Genomic DNA, 27,943 nt, shown 5'->3' on the forward strand with positions numbered 1-27,943 from the left:
ATATTTTTTAACCAACTCTGATTGTGAACATGGACAAATTCCCAGATGAGTCAGAATTTGATTAATGATTAAACATTCATTGGGGATTTCCCCACAATTTTTGCCCAGCTCTAATCTCTATTCTTGCTCGGGATTTCTATCCTACCTCTCCTGCATGGTAAGCAAAGGCTCCATAAGAAAATCTTAATGTGGTCCTGCATTACATGCTTTGACTAGCCAAATGATGTCGAGGTCGGGGGAGCAGCAGTATTCGTTAACTAATATAACTCCTGTACCTTGTGGTAGTGTATAACATTTTGAAGCTCAGGCTTCTGTTCCTTAATCCTGTGCCTGATAAGTCAGGAGTGGTCCTTTTACAGAGGGTTTGATCCATCCCAAGGATTTTGCACTTAGGCACCTAATTCCCACTGAACTCAATGTTAGGTGCAGAAATACCTTTGAAGATCTGGGACTTAGTCACCTAGAAATGGCTTTTTCTTTTCCCACTCCCAGCCTAAGCCTATCTGATGATATTCAACACATTTCCAAACCTTCAGATTTGCAGACTTCATACAGAATAGACTAGATTTTAATTCAAAATACTCCTCTGCACCCCTGACATCCCTAAGACAGGAGAAATAAGCACCCTTGCCAGTACAATATTTTTGCAGAAAATGAACACTACGTCAATACATTTGCGTATTTACAGACATTTGCTACGGATGATAAATCCTCCAGTAGATTAAATCTCAGAAGAACTGATGAATAGTCATCGTCAAGCTGTTAGAGATTGGTTGCATTACTATTTCCCATAAAGGATTCCGCTTCTACTAGTCTCCAACCATGCGGGACAAAAAGAGCCTAGTATTTGCCAACATTACATCTGTAGGCTTGATGGGAGATTGATTTTATGTAGCTTTACAGGTGTACTCCACTGTCACTCAGCAAACAGTCTTTTAAATAATGCTCGGGGACCTATAAATTAAATTCATGGAGATATCTTATCTCCTAGAACTGGAAGGGACCTTGAAAGGTCATCAAGTCCAGCCCCCTGCCTTCACTAGCAGGACCAAGTACTGATTTTACCCCAGATCCCTAACTGGCCCCCTCAAGGATTGAACTCACAACCCTGGGTTTAGTAGGCCAATGCTCAAACCACTGAGCTATCCCTCCCCCCAAAACTGTTAAAGATATTCATGGACAAAGCACAACAAGAAAGTAGCTGAGTAGACAGTGTGCCTTGGAATTCAATGACAGCTTGAAATACTTTTTATAGATTTATATTTTTCTATTGATAAGCCATTAAAAATAATTATATTTTATTTGCCATTTACCCGCAACCTAATCCCTTACAAGGACCCATTGTTGTCTGAAAGTGAATAATAATAATAATACTTTGCCTTCTGTAGCACCTTCTATGTAAAGATCTCAAAAAACTTTAATAAAAACACTGATAGTGTTAGCCTCAGACAACCCCCAAGGTGTGCATGGGGGTATTATCGTCCCCTTTCACAGACCGGAAAATTGGTAAGGTGAGTAACCCAAAGCCACGCAGGAAGTCAGTTGCAGAGTTGGGAACAGAACCCACATCTCCTGGCTACCACCAGGGCCAGCTCCAGGCACCAGCTTAACAAGCAGGTGCTTGGGGCGGCCAAGGGAGAGGGGCGGCACCTGCGGCAATTCGGGGGCGGCAGGTCCCTCACTCCCTCTAGGAGCAAAGGAGCGAAGGACCTGCCACTGAACTGCCGCCACCGATCGCGGCTTTTTTTTTTTCCCCAATTGCCGCCGCCGATCGCGGCTTTTTTTTTTTTTTTGCTTGGGGCAGCAGAAATGCTGGAGCCGGCCCTGGCTACCACTTCAGTATGTTAGTCACTAGACCAGTGATTTACCTTAAACGTCATGAACTTGCAATGTTAATACTTCCTTAGTCTGTCCCGCTGTGAAGAATATTAGTGCCCCAAACTGGCCCATTAATGTGTGTATATGGGGGGAGGGAAGGTTCAAATGTTCATCACTGGCTTAATACTGACCCCATTGAAGAGAGTGGGAGTTGTACCACTGACCATTCAAAACATGATAAAAGCTAATCTTAACAATTAAACAAGTAAAAGTTGAACAGGGTTGTTCAATACAGTAAAATGGAAGTGGTACAGTGATAACCATACGATAGATGGATAGAGAGAGAGAGAGAAGCAATAAATAGGGACCCAGCAATTATCATTCTAAAGAGTAATCTGTGACCTGGTCTACAAACACAGCTGTATTGGTTTAATTAAAGGTGTGATTTTTAAACCGACTTAGTTAAACCACTTGCCATTTTCTGTATGGGCATTTATCAGTTTAAACTTGGCTTATATCAGTTTATCTTGCATGTTTAACTAACAAATAAAAGCTAAACCAATAGTTTAGCGGTAAGCATAGTTAAACACTAGAACAACTTACTCAGGGATATGGTGCATTCTCAGTCATTTGACATTTGCAGATCAAGGCTGGATGTCTTTCTAAAAGATAGGATTTAGCTCAGCTAGAAGTTATGGGCTTGATGCAGAAATCACTTGGTAAATTCTACAGCCTCTGTTAAGCAGGTCAGACTAAATTATCACAACAGTCCCTTCTGGCCTTACAAACTTATGAAACAATATAGGCCAGGTTTATCTACATAAGAATGTCCCCACAAAGGTTTGCACAGGATTAACTAAATCAGTTTTTAAACTGATTTAAGTTAAACCAGTGCAACTTGTGTGTGTAGACCAGCCCTATGTGTTAATGTGTTTCCTAAAAATGGGGATGAAGTGGATGGAGGCAGACATCAAAAAGGAGATAGTACCAAGCCTGAGAGTTCACTATAGAAAAGACCTGATTCCCTGCTAACGTAATTCCTAAAAGGTAGGTAACAAACATTTTGCATAACACTCACAGATCTGGAAACCTGTCACACTCACCTACATCTCAGCTGGGTTTTCATGCATCCTGCTGAGCTGTGGGAAGGTTGTGGACATTTGCCTGTAGTTGCTGCTTTTGCCATATGAGGCCACTGTGGCACCCACTGCTAAGGTATCCAGGCGATTTCTTCGACTCCCTTCAGGCTGCTCCCTCGCTGAATTCCAGCCGGGAAGGAGCAGCAGTGTGGAGTGGCTCGCAGTGGTAGCAGCCTATCGAGATCATCACAGCCAGTACCAGCAGGTAAGGAGTCAAATACTGGTCCCAGGTTCCCTCACCCCTCCAGTGAGCTGAACCAGGCTCCCCAATCACAACCCTCCAACACACCTTCCTAATGCACTTAAAGTAAGCTAGTGGCATTTATGTTGGTAGAGGAAAACATGACCTGCAGGCACCCTTACAGTTCAGAAGGCTAAGAAAAAGAACCTAACGTTTACTATTTAAAAAAAAATAATGAGTTTTAAGGCAAGCTCATTATTTTTGAGTTCTGATTCATGATTTTTGAATGGACTGGACTCCTGTTCTGACACACGAAGGCCTTTTGTATTATAAGGAATGTAATAAATTTGGGGTTGTACTATGCATAGAAAATATCTAGTCAATCTGTCAGCTTGTTTGGCATATTACACATATAAGAAGTTCTTAGATTCCATTCTTTTGAGCTGAAATTTAAAAGATACAACAGATAGTGTAAAAAAATTCACATGCTGAAGAAGACACACTTACTTAATAAAGTAAGTAGCAGGGAGGCGTGGCCTCTTGGAGAGTGACAGGGAGGGACCACAACCTGCCCCCGGTGGGTGGAACCAGGAAGGCCATGTCTGCCCTGTCGGAAGCGGAAGGGTGGAACAGAAAGTGGAAGTACAAAAGGCGGGCCCTACAGCTCAGTTAAGCAGGAGCTGCCACGGGAGACAGATGCTTCCTGCCTGCTGCTAGAGCCGGCAGAGGAGCTGCCGGGGCAGCCTCCTGAGGACTGGCTAGAGCTCCTGGGGCCGCTGACCGACCAAGACATCAAGGAGCTGCCAGGGCTGCTGCCTGAGGATTGGCCAGAACTCCCTAAGACAACAGGAAAACCCTGTTTAGAGTTTGGTATAGAGGTACCAAACCCCGGGGAAGTAGGAAGTAGCTCAGGGAAACTAGATGACCATCTGGTTGAGCACTAACTTGATACTAGGTCAGCGTGTTGCAGGCAGATCCCAATTGACCCAGTGGTGGACCACTCCGCCATTGTTAGGGCTCTGGGCTGGGACACGGTGGAGTCAGGCGGGCCTGTATCCTCCTTTCCCCTGCCACTCCACCCCTGCGGTGGCAGCACTCCCATCCTAGGCCAGGAGGCCTGTGGTACCCTACTGCTCACTCTTATCTGAGCCCCTAGACTTTGCTGGTGCTCCCCCTAAGTATATTGCTTCAGGACTCAATTTCATAGGAAAACGATTGAAAGAAAACCGTAAGTGTTGCATTTTGTTTTTAAACTCCGTGGACTAATTTTAAAACAAAAGTTGCATGTCTACATCTGTAACCTATGCACCAACAACGGCAACTGCCACGCTAAGTGCTTGAAAATTTCCATGAGGTGGTGCGCCATAGAAGAGCAGCTAATTTGTACAGACAAATGAACATAAAAACATCTGGGATGGCCCAGGGCCAGTAATCTATGTAAGTGTACAACCATTTTAAACATAATTAGGTACCTAACTACACACTCAGATTTAATCCAGGCATTTTTCTAATTATATGATTTCTAAACAATTCCATTTAAACTGTTAATTAATTGATGCTGTTGTTCTTTAGTAACTGAAACAGTACAAGTGAATAGCATGAGAGAAACAACAGAATACACAGAACTGATAAATTACACAAACAGTTTTGCATTTTCTTCCACTGTCTGTTACATTTTTCTAACATAAATCCTGCACATTGTTTCATGGCACTTAAAAATAGAAGGTTTCACCAGATCATCTAGTCTGAGTTACTGCACATTTTAGGACATTAATCCCCATTCAGTTACCCCTGCAATGAGCTCAATAGCTGGAATTAGACTGAGGTCCCTACCCAGCCCTGATAGTCTATGATTCTATGAACCCCCAGGAGACTAAGCTCTGTGTGCCATGGGGCAGAAAAAAGAAAAGATTGAGGTGCACCAATGCCCAATGGCAGGAAATTGATTGTGTGAAATATACCCGATGATCCTAGCAAGCGACCTGGGCCCCATGCTGCAAATGAACAATCCAGTAGGGAACAAGTATGTTAATAGGCAAAGGAGCATTCAGAAATGGGCAACTGCCCAAGTACCCACATTTTATTTCCCTAAAATGTTATTTTTAATTCTGTGGCATTGCCAACCCCACACATTCAAAAATCATGAGCTTCGCTCAAAAAATCATAATGTTGGCTTAAAAATCACGAGGGTTTTTTTTAAGTTATACATTTGGGGTTCTTTTATTTCATATGTGAGTCTTTAGGATATACTTGGGTCACATTTTCAAGATTTTTTCTGCAAGCACAAGAACTAGAAACTTACTCTATTTTTTACAGACAGATGAAATTTCCATGTATTGGCATGCCTACAGGAGAAGAAAAAGGGCAATTATAGCTAGACTAGTAATAAAATCTCAAGAATCATCAACACAGAATCTGATATGCTCACTTGAGCAGCTTGGAGCTGGTCCATGATTTTAAATATAGAACGGTTACAATAAAATTACTAAAATCATTTAGGACAAAAGAAAGAACTGTTTAAAGCAAAGTTGCCGTGAAGTCTTGTTTTGAAATTAAGATAGACAAAAGGTGGATATACAATTAGGAAGGATCATTAAACTCATGAACCTGTAATGAAATGGTTGGAAGTTGACCAGGTTAATATATTTAAAAAGGAGTGTGATATTCAGTAGTCCTATTCAGTAGTTAATGTTTATTCTGTATCACTGGTGCGAACATTAAATTACCGTATATACTCATTCATAAGCCGAATATTTTGGGTAAAAAGTGATGCATCGAAGAGCGGGGTCGGCTTATAAACGGGTCTACACCAAAATGTGATGATTTTAAACTCTATGGAATCATTGAATTGAATATCTAATACAGAGATTGGCAACCTTTGGCACGTGGCCCACCAGGGTAAGCACCCTGGTGGGCCGGGCCGGTTTGTTTACCCCGTGTCCGCAGGTTCGGCCGATAGTGGCTCCCACTGGCCGTGGTTCACTGTTCCAGGCCAATGGGGGCAGCAGGAAGCGGTGGCCAGCACATCCCTCAGCCCGCACCGCTTCCCGCCGGCCCCATTGGCCTGGAGCAGCGAACCGCGGCCAGTGGGAGCTGCGATCGGCCAAACCTGCGGACATGGCAGGCAAACAATTCCTATTAACAACTACAAGAACAGAGAAGTGCCTATTGTATACTCTAGGTGGGTTTACCTTAATTTTAACAGTACAATCACATAATAAAAAAATGTAGGCGCATATTTGAGGTTGTCAACTTAATTTAGAATTTCCTGGGCTTTTAAAATGAAAAAGAAATCTAGAAATTAGAAGGATGTTGGGGTTGTGATGTGCATCAGACATGGCTTAAAATAGAAAATTGGTTTAAACCTTAATTGTGGAAAGACTGCTGTGTTTCTGTAATACAAGAAATCATTTAGCTTCCTCAATATTTTGAGCCTAAACTTCTTGACGCTATCCTTTTAATTTTTTTTTGTTTTTGCGGTGATTGGTTTTTAATAAGTTTCACAAAACTGATGAAGTTAGTGCATTATTCTGAGTACTACTATTAATTGCAAATATGAATTACACATAAGCTGAAATTGAGAAAGTACAATGGAAACCGTTCACATTGCTTTTGCTACAACCACATCTCTATACGATATGATTTGCCCAAAATGTGTCTTTTATGACATCAAATATCTGACACAGGAGTACAGTGACACAAAAGTCTCTGATCAAATATTTTGGCATTAAATGAGTGTTCTGAGATGTACCTCATCATGTGCCATTTATTTTGATTTCAAAATCAGTCATGTGCCCTAATATGCTGTTGTTTACATGGACTCTTCCAGCAACATAAAAATGCCTCTCTTGTAAATGCCAGTGGTCATTATAAAAAAAAAGACAAATTTTCCAATGTTACTTCTTTAGTGACAGCCAATGTACTAAAAAGTGGCTAGACATTTTCACTAATGCATATTCTATCTAGTTTTATTTTGAGACTTGTGATTATTATTGAGTACCTTAGTTTTTGGCTTTTTGAGTTAGACACCTTAACTGAAGGATTTTTGGGTGGCAAAACAGCTCTCATTTGTTGTGTGACCTTTGACTTTTTCAATTCCGGATACAATAAGTTAAAAAAAAAACTGTCCTGTATAGGAAGGCACCTACATGTGTTTGTCTTGTTTTTTCTTGTGATAACAATCAGTAACTAATTGCCCACCTCTAAAAGTGAAACAGTACTCATTATAATTTGCAGGTAAAGAAGCAAAAAACTTACATATTCCCAAGGAAGACAGAGGGAGCTGTATCTCCAGTTTTGCATTTGAAGGAAATATCTGTAAACAATTTATTGTCAAATTTATCAATTTTCAAAATAATATTAGAAAAATAAAAAAATCCTTTGGTTGTTTTTGATTGTATGCAATGTAAACTATCAAAATAACTTTAAAAAGTCTCAAGTAAATTGTTTGCCCGAAGATCAGTGTAGAACACAATGAAAATTAAATTTTGTTTACATTTTTTTGACTTGGGTAGGCTGGTACAATAACAAATTCCTAGGCAGTAAATATTTTTTACCCCAGACTTCTGTTGAATAATAAATGCATTTTTTATGCTATTCTTCAATGATATAATGACAGCATTAGGAATAGTAAGACATATGTTATAAAACAGAATATTTTACGTAAAGCAGAAATATTAAATAGCATGCTGATTAACAACTGGCAGATAATTATTATTATAGCTCTCTGAGGAAGAAAAGATTCTGTTTTCTTCATTTAGTCTATGATCATCTTACACAAACTGAAATGTCAAAAAAAAAAAACAGAATTTGAAATACTATAACAATTCTAAATGTATAGAGGCAGGGAAAAGTAAACATGGACCTGGATGTAAAGATCCAGATTTCTTTCCACCATTGCCTTAAATTATGCATATAAAACCACGTTCCTCACTCATATGCACTGGCTAGTGCATCATTCTACTGTTTCTTCTAGCACAGTGGCTCTCAACCAGGGGTACACATACCCGTGGGGATACGCAGAGGTCTTCCCAGAGGTACATTCACTCATCTAGATATTTGCCTAGTTTTACAACAGGCTACATAAAAAGCACTAGCAAAGTCAGTACAAACTAAAATTTCATACAGACAAGGACTTGTTTATACTGCTCTGTATACTATACGCTGAAATGTGAGTACAATTTTTAGATTCCAATCGATTTATTTTATAACTATATGCATAACAGTGTAAGTAAGTTACATGTAAAAACACGCACGCACCTGGATCAAAGGATAGTCTCTCATGGTCTCCCAACGTACATATGTAATTGAATATGAAGCAGATCCTGAGCTGGTATAAATTGTCAAAGTTCCATTGAAGGCCCTGCCCTGGGAGGTTTAGGAGCTCAAGAAATGCAAGAATGAACCCTTTGCTACCATTTCCGGAACTAAGCATAGAATGGAATAATGGCAACCAATTGTTGTGTAAAGTTACTACTCTCTCCTCATTCAGAGCCCCCTCCCCTCCATGACATACTTCTACTTAATACCTACAATAAATGAGTCAACACTGACATTTAGCTATTTCTTTACTTTAGATTATAATAATAAAGCCAGCAACAACACGGATCTAACAAAACATGCCAATGTTTATGTGCTGTAACCCTTTCCCAATTTTTCTTTCTTTTGTTTTGTCTCCTTAGAGCATAAGCCATTTGAGTAGGACCATGTGTCTTCCAATATGTCTGTACAGGAATATTTTAGGTGCCATTGTAATATAAATGATGTATAGTAAATAAAACCAGCACTATTCTAGGAAGAATGGAGCATAGAAAGCCTTGTTCTGCAGTTGCTATTAAAAAGTAGGAATTTACAAATAGTAGTTTCTGAAATAGCATGGTTTCCCCTTTTTGTCTCTATGAATAGGAAAACTAAGGTATTTCAAAAAGAGCAGGAGTACTTATGGCACCTGTAAGCGAGGAGACAGCCCCCCAACCTGAAGCAATTACTCACCAGCAACCACACACCACACAACAAAAACACTGACCCAGGAACCTATCCTTGCAACAAAGCCTGATGCCAACTCTGTACACATATTTATTCAAATGACACCATCATAGGACCTAAAGACATTAGCCACGCCATCAGGGGCTCGTTCACCTGCACATCTACCAATGTGATATATGCCATCATGTGCCAGCAATGCCCCTCTGCCATGTACATTGGCCAAACCAGACAGTTTCTACGCAAAAGAATAAATGGACACAAATCTGACATTAGGAATCATAACATTCAAAAACCAGTAGGAGAACACTTCAACCTCTCTGGTCACTCAGTAACAGACTTAAAGGTGGCAATTTTGAAAAGCTTCAAAAACAGACTCCAACAAGAAACTGCTGAGCTTGAATTAATATGCAAACTAGATACCATTAACTTGGGTTTGAATAGTGACTGGGAGTGGCTGGGTCATTATACATATTGAATCTATTTCCCCATGTTAAGTATCCTCACAGCTTCCTGTCAACTGTCTAAAATGGGCCATCCTGATTATCACTACAAAAGTTTTTTGATAATAGCTCATCTTAATTAATTAGCCTCTTACAGTTGGTATGGCTACTTCCACTTGTTCATGTTCTCTGTATGTATATAGATCTTCTTACTATATGTTCCATTCTATGCATCTGATGAAGTGGGCTGTAGCCCACAAAAGCTTATGCTCAAACAAATTTGTTAGTCTCTAAGGTGCCACAAGTACTCTTTTTTCTGATACAGACTAACATGGCTGCTACTCTGTAAAGTATTTCAGATACCACAGTGCAATTACTATGGGTAAATATTGACATTTTAGGTTATAATTTCACCAAACTATTAGTAACTCTGTAAATAGGTTTGCAAATGACTGACTGTAATTTATCCAAAGTAATGGACAACAAACACAAACATGGATAATACATGCATTCCTTTCTTTGCTTGAATATGGACTGTAGGATCGAGCCTTTAATTTTTTAATCAGTAAAACTGATTATGTGACTTAGTGAACACGTGTACTGCAGCAAAATTAATTAATATCAAATGGTAAATATAAACATTTTTCTAGCAAACCACAAACCATCTTGAAGTTAGGCAGTTCATATGATGTTAGTCTTTATAATAAATAAAAATGCTTTCAGTTACAAAACTGAAAGGGCGAAATCCTGACCCTATTCAAGTCAATGGCAAAACCCCCAGTGACTTCAACGAGACCAGAATTTTACCCATTCAAGTCAATAAAACCATAAATTACTTCAACTGGACCAGGATTTCTCCCAAAAGGTTTGAATAAAATCTATTCAATAACAATAAAATAGGATACGTTCTCATCGGGCTGTCATAGATTCATAGATTTTTAAGGACAGAAAGGGACCAGTATGATCATCTAAATCTGACCCTCCTTCAACAAAGACGTAAAGAACCTTACCCAATAAACTCTGCATCAAACCTATATTTTCTGTTTGAACTACAGCATATCTTTTAGCAAGATATTCAGTCTTGATTTAAAGACTTCAAGTGATGGAAAATTTACCACATCCCTAGGTATATTCTTCCAATGTTTAAATACCATCACAGTTTAAAATGTGCACCTTTGTCTAGCTTCAACTAGCTATGCCTTTTTCTGCTAGATTAAAGAGCTGTCTCTTCTCCATGTAGGTATTTGCAGACTTTGATCAAGTGACCGCTTACCCTTCTTTTAGGTGAACAAAATAGATTGAACTTCCTAAGCCTCTTGCTATACAGCATGTTTTTCTGATTTCAAATCATTCTTGTAGTTGTTTTTTGAATGCTTTCCAATATTTCAACATCTTTTTTCATGTGTGGACACCAGAAAGAGACGCAGTACTTTAGTACATGGGTAATACCATCTCTCTACTCCTACTTGTTATTGTCTTGCTTATACATACGAGCATCCTGTTTACCCTTTATACCATTATATTAGGAGCTCATGATCAAATGGATATCTATTATGTCCCCCAAGACCTTCTTAGTATATCTGCATTCCTTGTAAGTGTGGCCTATATTCTTTGTTCCTAGATGTATGACACTGCATTTCGTTGTGTTGAAATGCATGTTATTCAGGTTTCAAGTAAAAATTGCAGAAAAGACGTATATGAATTTTCATCCTCTGAGAAGTCTAGTTGGATTTTCAATGAGGTGGTATTTTCCACAAGTGAAATACATTTAGTCCTACTAATGGATCACACCACTGTAAGGGAATTAAAATACACTACTACCTCTCTGTGTACTGGATAGAACTTAATCTGAGAGAGAATATTAGGCCTCACTATCCCCAGAAATACTGCTGACTCTTCCATGTCACTTCAAGGTTGTTACTGAATAAGCATTTAACTCTGTTGCAACCCCACATCCTCTCTGTGCTCTGGGCCCCTACTTGCACCATAATAAAACAAGGTGTTCAAAGTGGTATCCAAATGTATGCCACCTATCTACTGAGTGAAACTGAAACAGTTCAAGATACACAAGCATGCTTCAACTAACCCTACCCAGAGATTTTTATGGGGCTCGGCAAACTCCAGGCGAGCACAAAATAAGCCAGATTGAAAGAATATTTGCAGTGGGAAATATGTTCTCCCTATGTTGATGATATATTGACCCAACTGGTATGAGCAATCATACTTATGGAAATGGGAGGGCTGGGTTTTTGGAGATACCCCTATGCAAATAGTCAGAAGCAGCACTGACTCTTCCATATCTCTTCTGGGATATTATTAATACCGCACTTACCTTTGTTGCAATCGCATGTCTCTCTGTGCATCTACCTGCACCACAACACAGCACCACATTCTTCTGAGCCTAAATATTTCAGCCATAAAAATCTTTTAAAAACGTCAAATGGGGACACAGTTCAAGGTACAACCTTAACCAAAAATAACAAACTATTCATATATAATGTTTGGAGAGGAAAAGATCTATTTAAATACAGTCTGTTGTTTCTAACAGATGTCAACATTAAGTATTATTATTTGAAGTGGAATGTTTGTATTTATATTTAATACTATGTATAATGAAAACTGGGAAAAACAGTACACTTTCAGAAAAGTCTATCGTGCCCATTATTATTCATCTCTTACTTCATATCAGTGATTTGCATCATCCAATGTCATATCTCTGGGTATTTATGAGAAATTTGCCAATATTAGTGTAATGTTACCAAAGGAATTAATTAGGATATTGCTATTTCAATTTATTACACATGGAGGATGCAATTTTGATCTCATTTGCTCAGATCTGAATCAGGAATAAGTCTACTGATGTCACTGGGCTTACACCAGTATAAAATTGGTGAGATCAGAGTCAGGTCTGGAGTTTTAAAAGCAGCCAGTCAGTTTTCTTTTACAAGCATTCAAATTCAGAGACAGAAATCATGTTTCATCCTCTAGTCAACCAATCTACTGATTCATCAGAAGTGAAATTCTGCCACACATTTTGATTGTCCAAATAAAGAGAACGCTTTTCTTTTCTTTTTTCTTTTGTAAAGGGAGGAAGAAGTTAAAGTAGATGAAACCTAAGCTTTTATATCATTTTAAAAAATGAATTGTTTAACAAGATATAAAAGGAGCCAATATTAATTTTCAATCTATGATGTTTCTCATACAAGAAGTTTTAAATTGACTTCAAATTTTAGCTGTATTAAAGAATGTATATGTTAAAACAATAAGGCACAACATGATCAAATGTGGGAGTGAAGTTGGAATAGTTCAATGGGAGTTTATGTTGTGGATTAATAGTGGATAGAGCCCTATATGTTTAAGTTGTACATACAATTGTTATAGACATCTGAGCCTTGTGTTTTGAGAACTGTTTTTCTAAAGAAATTAATAATATTAGTTATGCCCATTGATTTAGACTTGCTTTACCAGGTGATGCTCCATGTTTCAATTCCATAGCTTAATTAAAACTGAATACTGAAGATAGAAGTCAGACTCTATCCTAAGATATCAATTATTTTCTTTCCTTTTATTTTTCAATTTGACCATCTCTGTACAGTCTGAAAGATGAACATTTACAAAAGCATATTTAATATAAAGAGAAAATCAGAGTATTTTATTTTATTTCAGTTTGATAGCAGCTCTTAGTTTGGCAGACCGCCCTCTTGGGTTCTCTTGAACATCTGCAGCCTGGGGAGTAAGCACTTTTTTCTGTATAGATGTCCACCTTGAGTTGGATTTTTCACTGACGAATTCTTCCACATCTTGTTCTGAATAATTTTTTTGTCCTTGTCTTATCTTTTGTCTTATGTTAAGGTTGAACTTTTCTGAAACATCTATTCCTTGAAGGAATCGTTTGATGATACGATCCTCTAGTGAATGAAAAGAAAGGGCTACAAGTCGACCTCCAGGTTTCAGAAACTTCTCAGCTATCTTCAACCCTACATAGAGTTCGCGGAGCTCATCATTCACAAATATACGCAAGGCTTGGAAAGTTTTGGTGGCAACATGTGTAGGTCTCTGAAGTAAGTCTTTTCGGGCATACAAAGCTCCTGCTGGAAAAGCACCTGTTATGGATTAAAGAAAGTGAGAAAGGAGATTAAAGTTTGGTCATCAAGGACATTTATACTGCTCTCCTGTACTGGAACCTGCTACCTTTTAGAAAAAATCTGGTAATTCCATAAACTTTTTGTACCTGCCATTAACTACTTTTGACATTAATCCAGTGACTTGTGCCTACTTTAAAGTAAAGGATACTTTGAACAATGAGTAGTGACCTCCTCCCTTTATAATACATCTTTAAGACCTGTCCTTGAAAGCCTTAGTTACATGAGTAAGCCCTGTTCAACTGAGCAGTCCTATTGTGGAATCAGGCCCTTTTTCTACAGAATCATTCACACAAACTGCACCTCAAATCCTTCAAAGAATTGAAAAATAAAGTTGCAAGTCAGAATACAAAGCAACAGCCATGAAACTGCGATGAATAAAAAGTATAGACAGGGTAGGCAGATAAGATGCCCTAAAACTCTGCAGTAAAAATTAGTTTTCTATATCTTCATTAGAAATAGTACTCACTACATTCATATATAGATGTAGATAGACATGCATGCTTGGTTGCTTATCTGAGATTCTTAAAACAGGTAACATATATAACTTATGCAGAAGCAGAAGCAAATATTAAGTATCATCTTCTAGATTATTGTGCAATAATTCACAGAGGTGGGATTTAAATAATTATTCTATTTTAATTAAATGCAATTAAATACTTTTTCTAGTTTAAAGAAATAAGACTATTACTTATTAAACTTTAATGAGCAAATCATATACGGTATTAAAAGCTTAGTGAATCTAATTATGATACTACAAAACTTGTGATACTATTTGTGATATCTAATTGTGATACTACAAAACTACTTTATCCGCTCAATAGAACATTAAAAAGAAATATTATTTTCTAGTAGTGTATGAACTTCATGTAAGTATTTATATAATTACATTTTAATAAGAAGACACTGAATAGAGCTGGATCTCTAGCTTTCATAAATCCTACTTTAGATACTTCACAGATTGATAATTTCTTATATATGAATTTGGATATAGTTGATTGTAGCTATTGCAGAAACTATAATTCATCCATCAGTATAGTACAATGGTCTCCAACCTTTTTATGCCCAAGATCACTTTTTGAATCTAAAGTCAACCCAGGATCTATCCCACCCCTTCCTCAAGGCCCCGCCCCTTCCCCAAAGCCTCGCCTCGCTCACTCTCCCCCGCCCTCACTCACTTTCACTGGGCTGAGATAGGGGTTGAAGTTTGGGAAGGGGTGCTGGCTCTGGGCTGGGGCCAAGGGGTTTGAAGTGTGGGAGGGGGCTCTGGGCTGAGCCTGGGGTAAGGGGTTGAGGTGCTGGAGGGGGTGAGGGGTGCAAGCTGTAGGAGGGAGTTTGGGTGCAGGAGGGAGTTTGGTCAGCATGTGAGAGAGTACTGAGGTTAAAAGGTGGTGTTTATAGGGCTTCTGTTCTTCCTAGATTATATTCTATGGATAAGAAATCTGGAAAGAGGGTCTATCTGAAGTAGCCATGCCAACTAAACAAAAGGGCATCCATTGGGAACATGTCCCAATCAGATTTTTTGGAGGTTACCTAATCTGCAGATTTTGAGCTGAATTCATGCTATGCATCTGCTGCTAAATTTCCAACTTTATTTTTTGATTATTCTTTGATTTTCTAAGATAGAAGGGTTAAGAGGGAACAGTTGATGTTGTTCCCACCTCAAGTAGTTAGATTGTTTCTGGTTAATGTGACAGTGTCACTGTGTGAATTTGTTGGACAAATAGCTCCAAATACTGCCAACTAATCTGTATTGTCCACTGACTCCTGGAGGAATTGCACCATTCTCTTTACTATTCAGAAGAGAAAGATGACCAAGGTAATATTTTCTGGACTTCTTTGTGGCATTATTCGCCTTACAAAATTTAGCTTTATATCATCAGTCTCTATGCATGGGTAAATAAGGCTAATGAAGCCTGGGCTAAAGAAAAAAACATATTAATGTGCAAGGGAGTCTTAAAGGAGATGTGAATTTGAACCCAATTTACAAACCACTATGCCAGGTGAATGCAGAAGCCTGATTCAGGAAAGTGAAAGCAATAATGTTATTTGGTAAAGGGACAGAACTGTTCCTTGCAACTGGTTAATCCAAACTCCACATCCAGATTTCCCACTTCTTCTGAGTTTTAGGTTAGGAATCCCTAAATTAATGGCAGGAACTGAAAAGCATTTGGGGCTGCTTCCCCTTTGATACTGTCTGAACTCTTTGGGGATGGGCAGCCCAAGATAGACACTACACCCCAGAAGATTCTGGAACCCCATGTCTCAGGGACCTTGATTCCACATGTGAGAATATGCAGAGACATTCAAAGAAGAACTAAGGGTTTGAGTGTATCCCTTAATCAAACTCAACATCAACTATAAAAGGGGGGAAAGGATTTTCTGCCTTGTGTTATATGAAAAAAACAGCACTAGTTTGGATGATACTTGAAGCACTGGCTCTGGCACAAAGGTATTCCCTACTGATAACTTTCTTTAAGAATTTAAAACTAATGGGGTGGTGGGGAACCCTTTCCATCATCTCATGATACTGCATGAGGCACTCCATTCTTCATCTGGAAGAGAGGATATTAACTGGGGATAAGAAACAAAACAAACCCATACTGTAAGCCCACTCCTCTTTTCAAATTTTCTTTGCTACGGATTGGAAACACCGGAGTCTATGAAAATAACAAAACCTTTGCATTCTATATGCATGTGTAAAAAATGATGACTGGGCATACATGTAAAGGTGGAGAGAGGTACCATTTTTTAAAACTGTTGCACGTCTCACTACACATTTCTATCAACAATAATTACTTATATAGTGCTTTAGGTAAGTACAGCATTTTACACACTAAGGCCTGATGGTCCATGGTTTCAGCTGTGTACTTCATAAATTAACTTCCCTCAAATTTCCATGGAGGACAGGAAACTTACTCAGCATTGTCCCCTCCGTGTTTTCCCATCTTCTCTTTTTCCCTGCACAAGGAGCCAACCTGCAACTGTGAAGCATGTTGAAAACTGTGTATTTGCAAATGTGTGGGTGGAAATGAAGAACAGAGACAAAGGTTCTCAGGAAACAGCTGCATGCCATCCAAACCTACAATAATTTGCAGACTAAAATGTCTAAAGATGTAAGTGCTAGATTGCAAGATTGCACTACCTTTACAGTTGGGGCAGCTATCTGGTTGCAAGTGATGTCAGCAGCACCTTGCAAAGCTTCTTTCAGCAGCTGCTCCAGTCTGGGATAATTTCCAAGATGGTATAACATGTTTCTACACTACTGGCTCTGCTGTACATTCCTCTGGTAAGATTTGAAGGTAAGAAAACAGAAATTCTGCTGAGCTGTATAAATGACTACCTGAGACAAAGTGGGAAGTTCTATAAATTGAGGTGGAGCCAGAAATGTGGTCACTGGCTACTGATGTAATGTGCAGCATCCTGTTTAATATACATATTAGAGAAAGCAGCATTTTACCACCCCCAAACACTTAGCAGCAACACTGTGATCTCATTGTTCTTTCCTGGCATGAACCAAATCATCTGATTTCTGCCTCTGGTAATGGAATATTTCAGCCATGCTCATTCTGTGCCGTGAAGAAACGGTAACACAATGGCAAGAAAACATATAATGTATGTCTGAAAATAGTAAAGTGATAGCAAGAATGAATATCAGGAAGGACAAATGAGTTGCATCTACAACTATTTGACCTGCTGTCATAGGGTGACTATCCCCTTTTAAAGGGGATGGGTCCAGTTCATCTGTGACTAATTAGTACCTCATAATGGGCATGGTAGAGGGCATCCTGCCTCCATAAAGAGCCAGGCAGTAGTTTGGAAGGAAGCAGCAGGAGGCACTGGTAGGAGTTCCCCAGGGATAGCTGCATGAACCTGGAGAGACAGCAGTAGCTGGAAGCCACTGGGAAGAAGAGACAGAGAAAACACTGAAGAAGGCTCATGCGGAGGCCCCTAGGTAAACCGAAAGAGCTAGCTTAGCCAGGGACAGGAGGAACCCAAGAGCAAGTGAGTGATTCTGAAGGAACGCAGCAGAGGTAGGTCTCACAGGTGAAGGACCTTGTGGAGTGGAACACTGCAGGGAACCCTCTCATAGAAGCACTGAAGTGAAGGTTGCAGTAAAGCAGTAATAAGAAGCTCAAAGAATGGCTAGCAGTGTGAAGGCCTTAGAATACAGACACAGGTATTAGAGTGAACAGACCCCGGTCTCCTAAGGTAGATAGCCTGGAGAATGGGCCCTGGAATAAGGGCAGAGGAATAAACTGGATGTCGACTCTCAGGTGGGCAACCTGAAGATGGTGTCACTGGAATGTGGATGGAGTCCTACCGCCTTTTAATCTGTTTTACTTTGTGGTTTGTGAATTGTCTCATTTTAAAGGACCCACTGAAGCCTAACATGGCTTGAATGAGGCTCTGACTAGACTAATTTCTTTCCCGTATGGGGAAAGGTGATGATCAGTCTGATCTGTGATAGAAAGGATTGGCAACAAGGACACCAAGATTTGAGTAAGTGCCTATTAAAAAAATTCAAAGCTCTACAGGGCATTTCCAAAACTTGCTCAACACAAGTAACTTGAGCAAGAAGTTCCCCTGGGGAATTGCAAGTTTGCTTTCCAAATGGAACTCATGGTACAGCACTGAAACCATGTAATGAAAAAGAACTTGTAGGAGTTTTGCTTTTCTTGTGGTTTCCCTTATGTGTTCTCCATGGGACAACCTGAGTCAGAGAAAGAGACTTTTTTTTGCCTTGAGGAGCTTACACAATCTATGTAAGTCTAAACAAGCACAACACATGGCTACTAAAGCTGACAAGAGGGAAGGGGGGAAAGACACTTGATGGATGAGGACAGGAAGATTGTTCCAGGCACAGAGGGCTGTGGAAAAGGACACAAAAGGAAGAGGGATAAGGCAGAAGAATTAAGATAGAGTTCAGGGCAAGAGAAGGAAAAGGGGCATGGGAAAGCAGAGATGCAGTACTTGTGAGTAAGTAGCACACATACACTAAACCTGCACCATCCAAAAATGGATAGACTTGCTTTTATCATCCCACAGTAGCAATTTTGAAACGGTGTGTGCTCCATTCCTTTATGCATGAGCACATTTAAATAAATGAAAATATCAGCTAAGTAATTTTTTATATTATATTGTGATTTTGAAAGATACAAATAGCAATTAGGCATCCAAGTTTGACTGAAAGTCAACAGTAGTCAGGGATCAAATTTTCAAAAGCCCCTAAGTGACTTAGGTGCACAGCTTTCATTGAAACTCCTTGGGACTTGGATCAAGTCACTAAGACTAAGGCAATTTAGAAAATGTTACCCTAAGTAGTTAACTGCCATTTTGCCTTTGAAAATCACATTGTGTGCACATATTGTAAAAACAAAAAGGTCTCTAATCTCCCTTTTTAGGGGCCAAAATGCCTGCTGGGAGGAAGTAATTGGGTGAGGAGAACTCTTAGGCTGGTCAAAAGGCAAGCTCTCACAGGCAGCAAACTGATACAAAGGTTTCCGAAACTCTGCATGCTACCTCTCCTTATCGCTAATGCATCTAAAAATAAGTTTTGATTTGAAAATGAAATTCCTGAGCTTAATACTGATAGTAGTTTATCTGTGGAGAAAAGTGCTTCTCAATATATAATGTAAAAAGATTGCTTTGCTAACCAAAACAAATATTGTTTTCTTTGAAATGAGCAACTAACAGCTACTAACACCATTAACTTGGTTAAAACACTGAGGTATTATTAGAGGAAACAGCGCGGTTTAAAACTAAAGATGGAGTACACCTGCAATACCATAGGACATGAATGTTTCTATAGCAATGCTCACTGGAATACAGAGATACTCTTCTTTGAATCTATACATTCACTAGATCATTAGACATACACAGCTCCCCGCTTCCCAATAATACATGCCCTAGTTTCCATGTACAAATAAGCTTTTTCTTCAACAGAATTTATAGTTCCTGAATCAACCCCCCCCCCTTTCTTTTAATTTACAGCTACAAAAAACTTTAATTATACCCCAAGATTTCCTGAAATACTACAATTTTGTAGCAGGCCTTATACCAAGAATCTAATGTTCCAGTTGCTCCAAATACTACAAAAATAAAAAAATAAAAGCACGCCTACTTGCTTGAAACATTTAAAAACTAGAGTAAGAAAGCATTAACAAATACTGTAGGGAACACATAGCAGGACGGTGGACTAGATAAATCTAGCCATTTCAGTTCTAGTGTCTATTATTCTGTTAGCCGTGTACCACACTCTCTTTTTGGTACCATTTGCTGAAAACATTGCCAGTTGTGGATTCTAGGGCTAGGTCTACACTGGGTGGGGAGGATCGATTTAAGATACACGAAAATTCAGCTACGCGAATAGCGTAGCTGAATTCGACGTATCCGATCCGACTTACCCCGCTGTGAACACGGCGGCAAATTGACCGCCGCAGCTCCCCTGTCGACGGCACTTACTCCTACCTGGACTGGTGGAGTACGCGCGTCAATTCGGGAATCGATTGTTGTGTCCCGACGAGACGCGATAATTCGATCCCCGAGAGATCAATTTCTACTCGCCGATCCAGGGGGTAGTGAAGACAAGCCCTATGGCAGTGGTTCTCAAACTTTTTTTTTCACGGACCACTTGAAAATTGCTGAGGGTCTCAGCAGACCACTTAATCATCTTTCCAAATGTTGTTTGTGCCATTAGCTAACTATTGTAAAGCACTTTGGATAAAAGTGCTCTCTCTCTCTCTCTAAACTTAATAATAATTAATTTTTTTTGTTCGACAAATAAAAGCACACAACTCATATTTTAATATCAGTAGTCTTACCTTTCTAATGCGATGGATGTGACCTCTCTCCCCTACCCTGGCAGCCCCCGACCTGGGGCTGGGAAGGAGGGGGTCTCTCCCTCTCTCCCTCACCACAGCAGCCCCCGAGCTGGGGCTGGGAAGGAGAGGGGTGTCTCTCACACTGCAGCAGCCCTCGAGCTAGGGAAAGTTGCCTCTTTCTCTGGCCGCCACAGCCCTGCACGTCCCAAATTCCCCCCGCCCCCTCTTCTCACCCCATTGTCCCCTGCTACCTGTCCCCTATTCCCACCAAGGCCACCACCTCACCTTACATGTGCATCTACTCCAGAGTCCAGGCACCTAATTAGTGGAGCCACACCTGTGCGGCTCCACTAATTAGGTGGGTGGCCCTTCATTCTTCTGTGTGCAGCCGCCCAGGCGCGCACCTTAGAGGGAACTATCCATGGACCACCTGAATGGAGCTCGCGGACCACAGTTTGAGAACCTCTGTTCTAGGGTATAGGCTCTATAAACAGTAATACTTTTGGACTCTATTCTGCAGAGCTGATTTTCACCTATCAGAACAAAAAGGCACATTTGATATGTACCATAGAGTAGGATCAGGAATATAAAAACATTCTCTGAACTTGCTGATGGTTTGCTGGGGTTCGGTTCACCTCTGCTGCCCAGGGATTGCCCAAGTCCCAGAAAAGGCAACCTTGTAAGGATCACAATTAAAGATGGAGCTAAGCCACAGAATTCAGATAAAATTCAGATGCAAATCTGAACTTCTTTATAAAATGTTCTGGATCCACCCTCTATAGTGTATGCCATGAAGCTGGGGCAAGAGGTTCCAATCTAATGTCTATTTCAAACTAATCTGGATCTATGCTAAATTAAGGCATGATTTACTGTTAGATCAATTCCCAAAAGTAAAATAGTCATCCCAGCACTAGAAATAAGCCCAAACTTGAACCTTTTATCAGATGTTCTTGAACTTTGGTAGTTTGGGTAAAATGGAAACAGATTTCTAAACATATCTGGTTTTCGCTTCCTCAGCCCATCTTTATTGTATACTAGTCTAACTGAGCTTTCTTTTACACTCAGTTGAAAAAAACCGACAGCTTTATCTTCTATGACTGTGTCATCAAAATATTTTGAGAATCTTTGTCTTTTTACATATCTGCACTAACAAGTCTCCTACAAACGTTTGTACTATTTCAAAACTATTTTTTAAACGTGCTATCCCCTGGGAGGTAAAGAAAAAGCAGAAGGGGGTAGAATAGGAATCTTAAGCTTCACAAATTTAGAAATATATGAAAAAAGAAAGATGCAATTGTAGCCCACTTGTACCACTTTGGGGATGTTGCTGTAATTAGACAGCTTTTTAGCAAGACTTGATCTGATCTTGAAAACTAGTCTTTGATTCTGCAACTGAAATTTGGAGCAGGCAAATGAAAGCAGTTAGATATCCAGCTACCAGATTGTGCTGGCATATATGGCAGTTAGAGATATATCTAAATTGTATCTATCTTGGATCTTATATAATCCCCATCACCATGATATTTCAATGCAGTATCTAGATACCATAATTTTTTCTGACAATTAACTGTGCCTATAAATATTTGCATGAGCAAAAAAAGAACCTGGTATTGAAAATCAGGCCCTTAGGATAAAAATCTATTATAGTAATATAAGAAATAAAAATAAGCAAATACTGCCAACATATATTTTTTTCATATATAACACAATCCCCTATGACATCTGTGGAAGACAATGCACAAATAGCAAGGCAGAAAATATGTTATAGTATGTAATACTAAAATTCAGTAAATCAGTAAAAAAATATAGCCACATTACATCAGAAAGAGATACTTTATATTTGCCACATTGAGACCAGAAATACAGCATTTTTACTATCAAACTTGCAGCTAATATTTCCTTTTTCAATTATCCCAGTTTTTTAATGTATTTGTGCATGTGTACATGTATATGCTTGTTTAACAGTACCTGTGAGTTTAGTGCTGCAGCATTATTTAGAAGTGGATGAGTTTGGTGAAAATTGATGATGGGGATGAAGCTCAAACAAAATGTTTCAAGGAACTATGCATGACTAATCTAAGTTATTGTGTGATCTTCTATATATGACCCTGACCTGTTCCCATCCTATTAACTCCCATTACCCTTATTTGTATGTCATGCCTGACCTAGACTGTAAGCTGTCCAGGGCAGGGTATGATACAAATGTTGCTGATGATAAAGTGAAAGATGCTTGACTAACAACTCTAGAGAAAAGGCTTCTGTTTATGCTCAGATCATGTACCAGCTGTATGTAGTGCAAAGACAGTTCAGTCTCCAAGCCCAATGAATCCTTGGTTTCTCTGATGAAACTGTCAACAACTAATGAATGTTTTTTATGGTGGTGATTTCTTTCATATGGACAGCCATCTATTTGGAACAGTTGTTAACAATACAAACTGGATTTGAATCAGCAATCCAGGGGTGAAAGGCTACAATTATCCCGTTCTCAGTCCCCTGAGTCAGTAACATTTCTGGAGTCAGGAAATCCTGTGCTTTTTGCTAAGTCACAAACGAAAACCATACTAACAGTAAAAGAAAATCTTGCTTAGTAACAGGCATTGCTATGTATAATAATATAACAAAATTTGTATGGGAAGTCTGTAAAACGGATTTCATTCATAAAAACATCATGCTTCTAGCTAGATTACTGATTTGAAATCCCAGTTGAGAGAAATTATCATTTTAGTTTTGGGATACCCTGATGCTACTTACACTTTTTAAAATCTAATAGATTCATATGTTAAAATGTATTGAAATTTTTAAGCTTGTGAATGAAATTAGCAATGTGCTGTGCCTGTCAATGTGAGGCATTAAAGTCCCCTGAGTGTATGAGAGTGGTAGAGTTTAAAAATTAATTCAGATCGTGCACCTGTTTGCTGGAATTCATCTGTTGAATTTGCATCACATTTAATAAGTTTCTGTGACGCAACTCATGTCCTTTTGTCTAGGCTCCCTTAATACAGTGTTAATTCACAGCCATCTAAAATTCAAGCAATATTACAAATTTCAAACTGTTAATTAAAGTCTGTGAACTTGAATAGATCTGGATAAAACTGGCTTTACCCACTAAGGGTTTTTTAAACTTCTTTATCATCTAATCTCCAACTTCTCTCAAGTTAAATCCAGATGACTACATGATCTCACAATGATCTGTCAATGGGTTACAAATCTAAATGAAACCAAGCAAAATTAAGTTACTAGCTTAAGCTAATAGGTAACAAGGCATATCACCCACTGAAATGAAATAAGAATTGTTGATCAGTAGAATAGAAGAACACTAAAGCTACATTTTAAGAAGTTCAACCTTTATATTTTTCAGTAAGTTTTAATGTATACCTATTAACCTCCAAGTAGCTGTGGCAAAAATCTATCTAAGGCAGTGTTTCCTGTTCATCCCTGTGGACATGTTCATAACCCCCTCATTGAGAACCAATGATGTAAAGTATTTATAGAGTGCCTATTGCAGTAGGATATCAGTGTTTGAGACAAATAATTGTAAAAATGGGTTTTTTTGCTGACAGGGCATGAAGTTTGCTTGCTCTCAGGAAGAGATGATGGACACCTTATATTATAAAAAGTAAAGGAGACTTCTGATGACATTTCAAAGGGAGTTTCATCAGGTGTTTAAGATCAAGAGTAAGATTACCTGTGTACTACCAGATGTTTGAGATGGTTAGACATCATCAATAGCTTTATTGATTCTAGAGAGAGAGAGGGGCAAAACCTGCAAGCCTCCCTTTTTCTTGCAAAAACTGCAGAGCCTCTGGTATTGCGACCTGCCCACAACACAGTTCTTTCTGGTAGCCTCCCAGCAGAAAGTTGAAGAAAATGTTTCACATTTGCTTTTGTGGAACTGAATTCATGGGCACAACCGCACATGCCCTTCCTAGGTCTTGTATTAAAGGTTAAAGGTAAATAGCTTTCTGGTTTGGAACAAAATATCCACTAGCCTGTGGTGAATCCAAATTCTAGTTTTTAAATTTTAAATTTCTGGCTTTTACCTCGGGCTTATCTAGGATCTGGTAAAAGATGGAGAACTGGTTAAAAGACAGGGAACAAAGGATAGGAATAAATGGTAAATTTTCAGAATGGAAAAGGGTAACTAGTGGTGTTCCCCAAGGGTCAGTCCTAGGACCAATCCTATTCAACTTATTCATAAACGATCTGGAGAAAGGGGTAAACAGTGAAGTGGCAAAGTTTGCAGACAATACTAAGCTGCTCAAGATAGTTAAGACCAAAGCAGACTGTGAAGAACTTCAAGATCTCACAAAAGATCTCACAAAACTAAGTGATTGGGCAACAAAACGGCAAATAAAATTTAATGTGGATAAATGTAAAGTAATGCACATTGGAAAAAATAACCCCAACTATACTTACAATATGATGGGGGCTAATTTAGCTACAGCTAATCAGGAAAGAGTTCTTGGAGTCATCATGGATAGTGAAGACGTCCAGGCAGTGTGCAGCGGCAGTTAAAAAAGCAAACAGGATGTTAGGAATCATTAAAAAAGGGATAGAGAATAAGACAGAGAATATCTTATTGCCCTTAAATAAATCCATGGTACGCCCACATCTTGAATACTGCGTACAGATGTGGTCTCCTCATCTCAAAAAAGATATACTGACATTAAAAAAGGTTCAGAGAAGGGCAACTAAAATGATTAGAGGTTTGGAACGGGTCCCATAGGAGGAGAGATTAAAGAGGCTAGGACTTTTCAGTTTGGAAAAGAGGAAACTAAGGGGGGATATGATAGAGGTATATAAAATCATGAGTGGTGTGGAGAAAGTGAATAAGGAAAAGTTATTTACTTGTTCCCATAATATAAGAACTTGGGGCCACCAAAAGCAATTAATGGGCAGCAGGTTTAAAACAAATAAAAGGAAGTTCTTCTTCACACAGCGCACAGTCAACCTGTGGCACGCCTTGCCTGAGGAGGTTGTGAATGCTAGGACTATAAGAGGGTTTAAAAGAGAACTAGATAAATTCATGGAGGTTAAGTCCATTAATGGCTATTAGCTAGGATGGGTAAGGAATGGTGTCCTTAGCCTTTGTTTGTCAGAGGGTGGAGATGGATGGCAAGAGAGAGATCACTTGATCATTACTTGTTAGGTTCACTCCCTCTGGAGCATCTGGCATTGGCCACTGTCAGCAGACAGGATACTGGGCTGGTTGGACCTTTGGTCTGACCCAGTATGGCCATTCTTATCTTCTTATGTTCTTAATATAGAACAGTGGTGGGCAACCTGTGGCCCACACGAGGCCCATCAGGGTAATCCGCTGGCGGGCCGCCAGACAGTTTGTTTACATTTGCACGGCCACCCACAGCTTCCAGTGTCTGCGGTTTGCCCACCACTGATATAGAAGGTTTTGGGAGACTAGCTAGTCTGTGGAGGGCCCATGAAACTAATAGGTAGTTACAAGGACTACGATAGCATTGTTTGTCCTGATTTTTCTTGGCCACTCAAGCCAGCTGAGAAAAAGATGGGAGGATGCACATCCATTTTCCAGATAGATTCTTTCTCATTCAAGCAATGTCACACATTTTCTTGTTCCAGTGCCTTGCAAAAAGTGATTAGTTTCTTCTTGCTTTTGGAGGTGCAGTCCCCAATATCCTGAACATCAAGTTTTTAATTATCTGGTTGAGTTTTTATGCCTCTAGACAGAAGGCTAGATGGCTTAACCAATTTAATTGTACATGCATTTACCCTGGACATCAATCTTAGATACCTAGAGTTTCTTCTGTTCTATCTAGAGAAAGATTCTGTGAGTATGTTCCCTGACCCTCAGGCTCTGGTTTCCTGACAAACATTGCATGGCAGTCATTTTGTAGAAGGACAGATTTGGATGTCAGGTAAAGGATTAAACTACAATATTGCTAATTGCTGTCAGTTCTAACCCTCTGATGTTCTGTTTTCTCTCTCATTTGGACCATTTACTCAGTGATATTTGTGCACCATAGGTGCTCTTCAACCTGATAGCAAAGCATCCACAATGATCTGCATTGCAGGAGTCTCTGTGAGGGGATTCTTTGTGGTGAGGGTTTTTGTATGTTGACACCCCCACAACAATTTCAGCATGAGAGTAGGGAGAGTGAACGGAAAAGGGAGGAAGTTCTCCTGAAGATTCTACTTCAATAGGAGGAAGGCTCCGAGAGGTCTCGTGTTGCAGGGCCCCTTGTGGCCATGCAGGAGACCATCAGAACTATAAGCCATGGAAGCTCCTAGAATTAGGTAGTAGAATTCCCTGAGAAGTGAGAAGGGCCCACTACTTTTATTCATCCAAACAAAGAAAAATGAGAAACAAGAAATAAAAACAAGAACATTAAAAGAAATCATTTAAAAAAATTCTATACCTATGTATACTATACTATAGTATTACATGTACTATTCTATACTATATGTAATATTGTTCGTTATACCTTAAGGTATAAACAATTAACGAAAGCTTAATAAGAGCCAGTCCTGCACTTCTTACTCGGTGCAGATTCACACTGAAATCCAGGGAGTTCTCCCTAAGCATAGACTGAAAGAATGGGCTAAACCAATTTTAATTACTTGCCTATTCTATGTAGAGAGATGTTTGGTAAGTATATGTGTTTTGTACATGTTGGTAGACAGAAGCTGTACTTATTAAAAGGAAAAATCCTGATATAAAATGTCATTTGATAAATTTCTTTGGCATGCATTTTATCATATTTATATACCTGTCAAAACTACATAATGTACGGCAAGGGATTTAAAATAACAGAAGAAGTGGCAGTTAAGGCTATGATTCATAGGTAACCGATACAACACTGCTGCAAATTTGACCATTGTCTTTTACCTGGAACTGGTAATCTAATGTGCTGACACTTTTATTTAGTTCATAACAATATTAACTTGTATAGTATTTTTAAGACATACAGCTTATTAAAAATTTAACACAGCATCAGGGTAGCTGCTTTAAGTTCATAAACAATGACATACTGTTTTAATTAACAGCTCTAGAAAGAAGCATGTGTCTGACAAGCAAATTAAATCACTACCACTAAATGTAGATGGAAATGGCTACTTTTTAAATACAGAATTGTCAGATTTTATTTAAGGTTTATATATTATATATTGATCAACTGATCCCACCTCTTTGTCATTACATTGTTTTCATATAGTATGCTTACAGTGTGATCTTTCTACAGCAATAGTATCTTCATACTTCTTCCAGAGCTTTAATCATTTCACGTCTTTTATGGCTAAAGTTCAGGTGTATATGATTTCACCATATAACTTGCCTAAACAGCCTATATTATTAAAATGGTGCTAAACCTTTCATTGAAAGTTCTAAGATTACTTAAGAACTTCTCCATTATTAATAAGCCAACAGCAACCATAAACCAAA

At 39.0% G+C, this 27,943-nt stretch overlaps 1 protein-coding gene across 9 annotated transcripts in view; it reads right to left on the reverse strand.

Annotated features, from left to right (window-relative positions):
• Window positions 1-13,102: 13,102 nt before the first annotated feature.
• Window positions 13,103-27,943, reverse strand: part of METTL15 (methyltransferase 15, mitochondrial 12S rRNA N4-cytidine) — a 200,773-nt gene continuing 185,932 nt past the window's right edge. For all 9 annotated transcript variants that reach the window (XM_005286906.5, XM_042849109.2, XM_065592530.1 and 6 more), the window contains one exon: window positions 13,103-13,666. In XM_005286906.5, the coding sequence (XP_005286963.2) occupies window positions 13,221-13,666 (446 nt within the window). In that variant the 3' untranslated portion in view covers window positions 13,103-13,220. The remainder of the gene's footprint in view (window positions 13,667-27,943) is intronic.

This window comes from Chrysemys picta, chromosome 4, assembly GCF_011386835.1.
Source record: "Chrysemys picta bellii isolate R12L10 chromosome 4, ASM1138683v2, whole genome shotgun sequence".
Classification (NCBI taxonomy): Eukaryota; Metazoa; Chordata; order Testudines; family Emydidae; genus Chrysemys; species Chrysemys picta.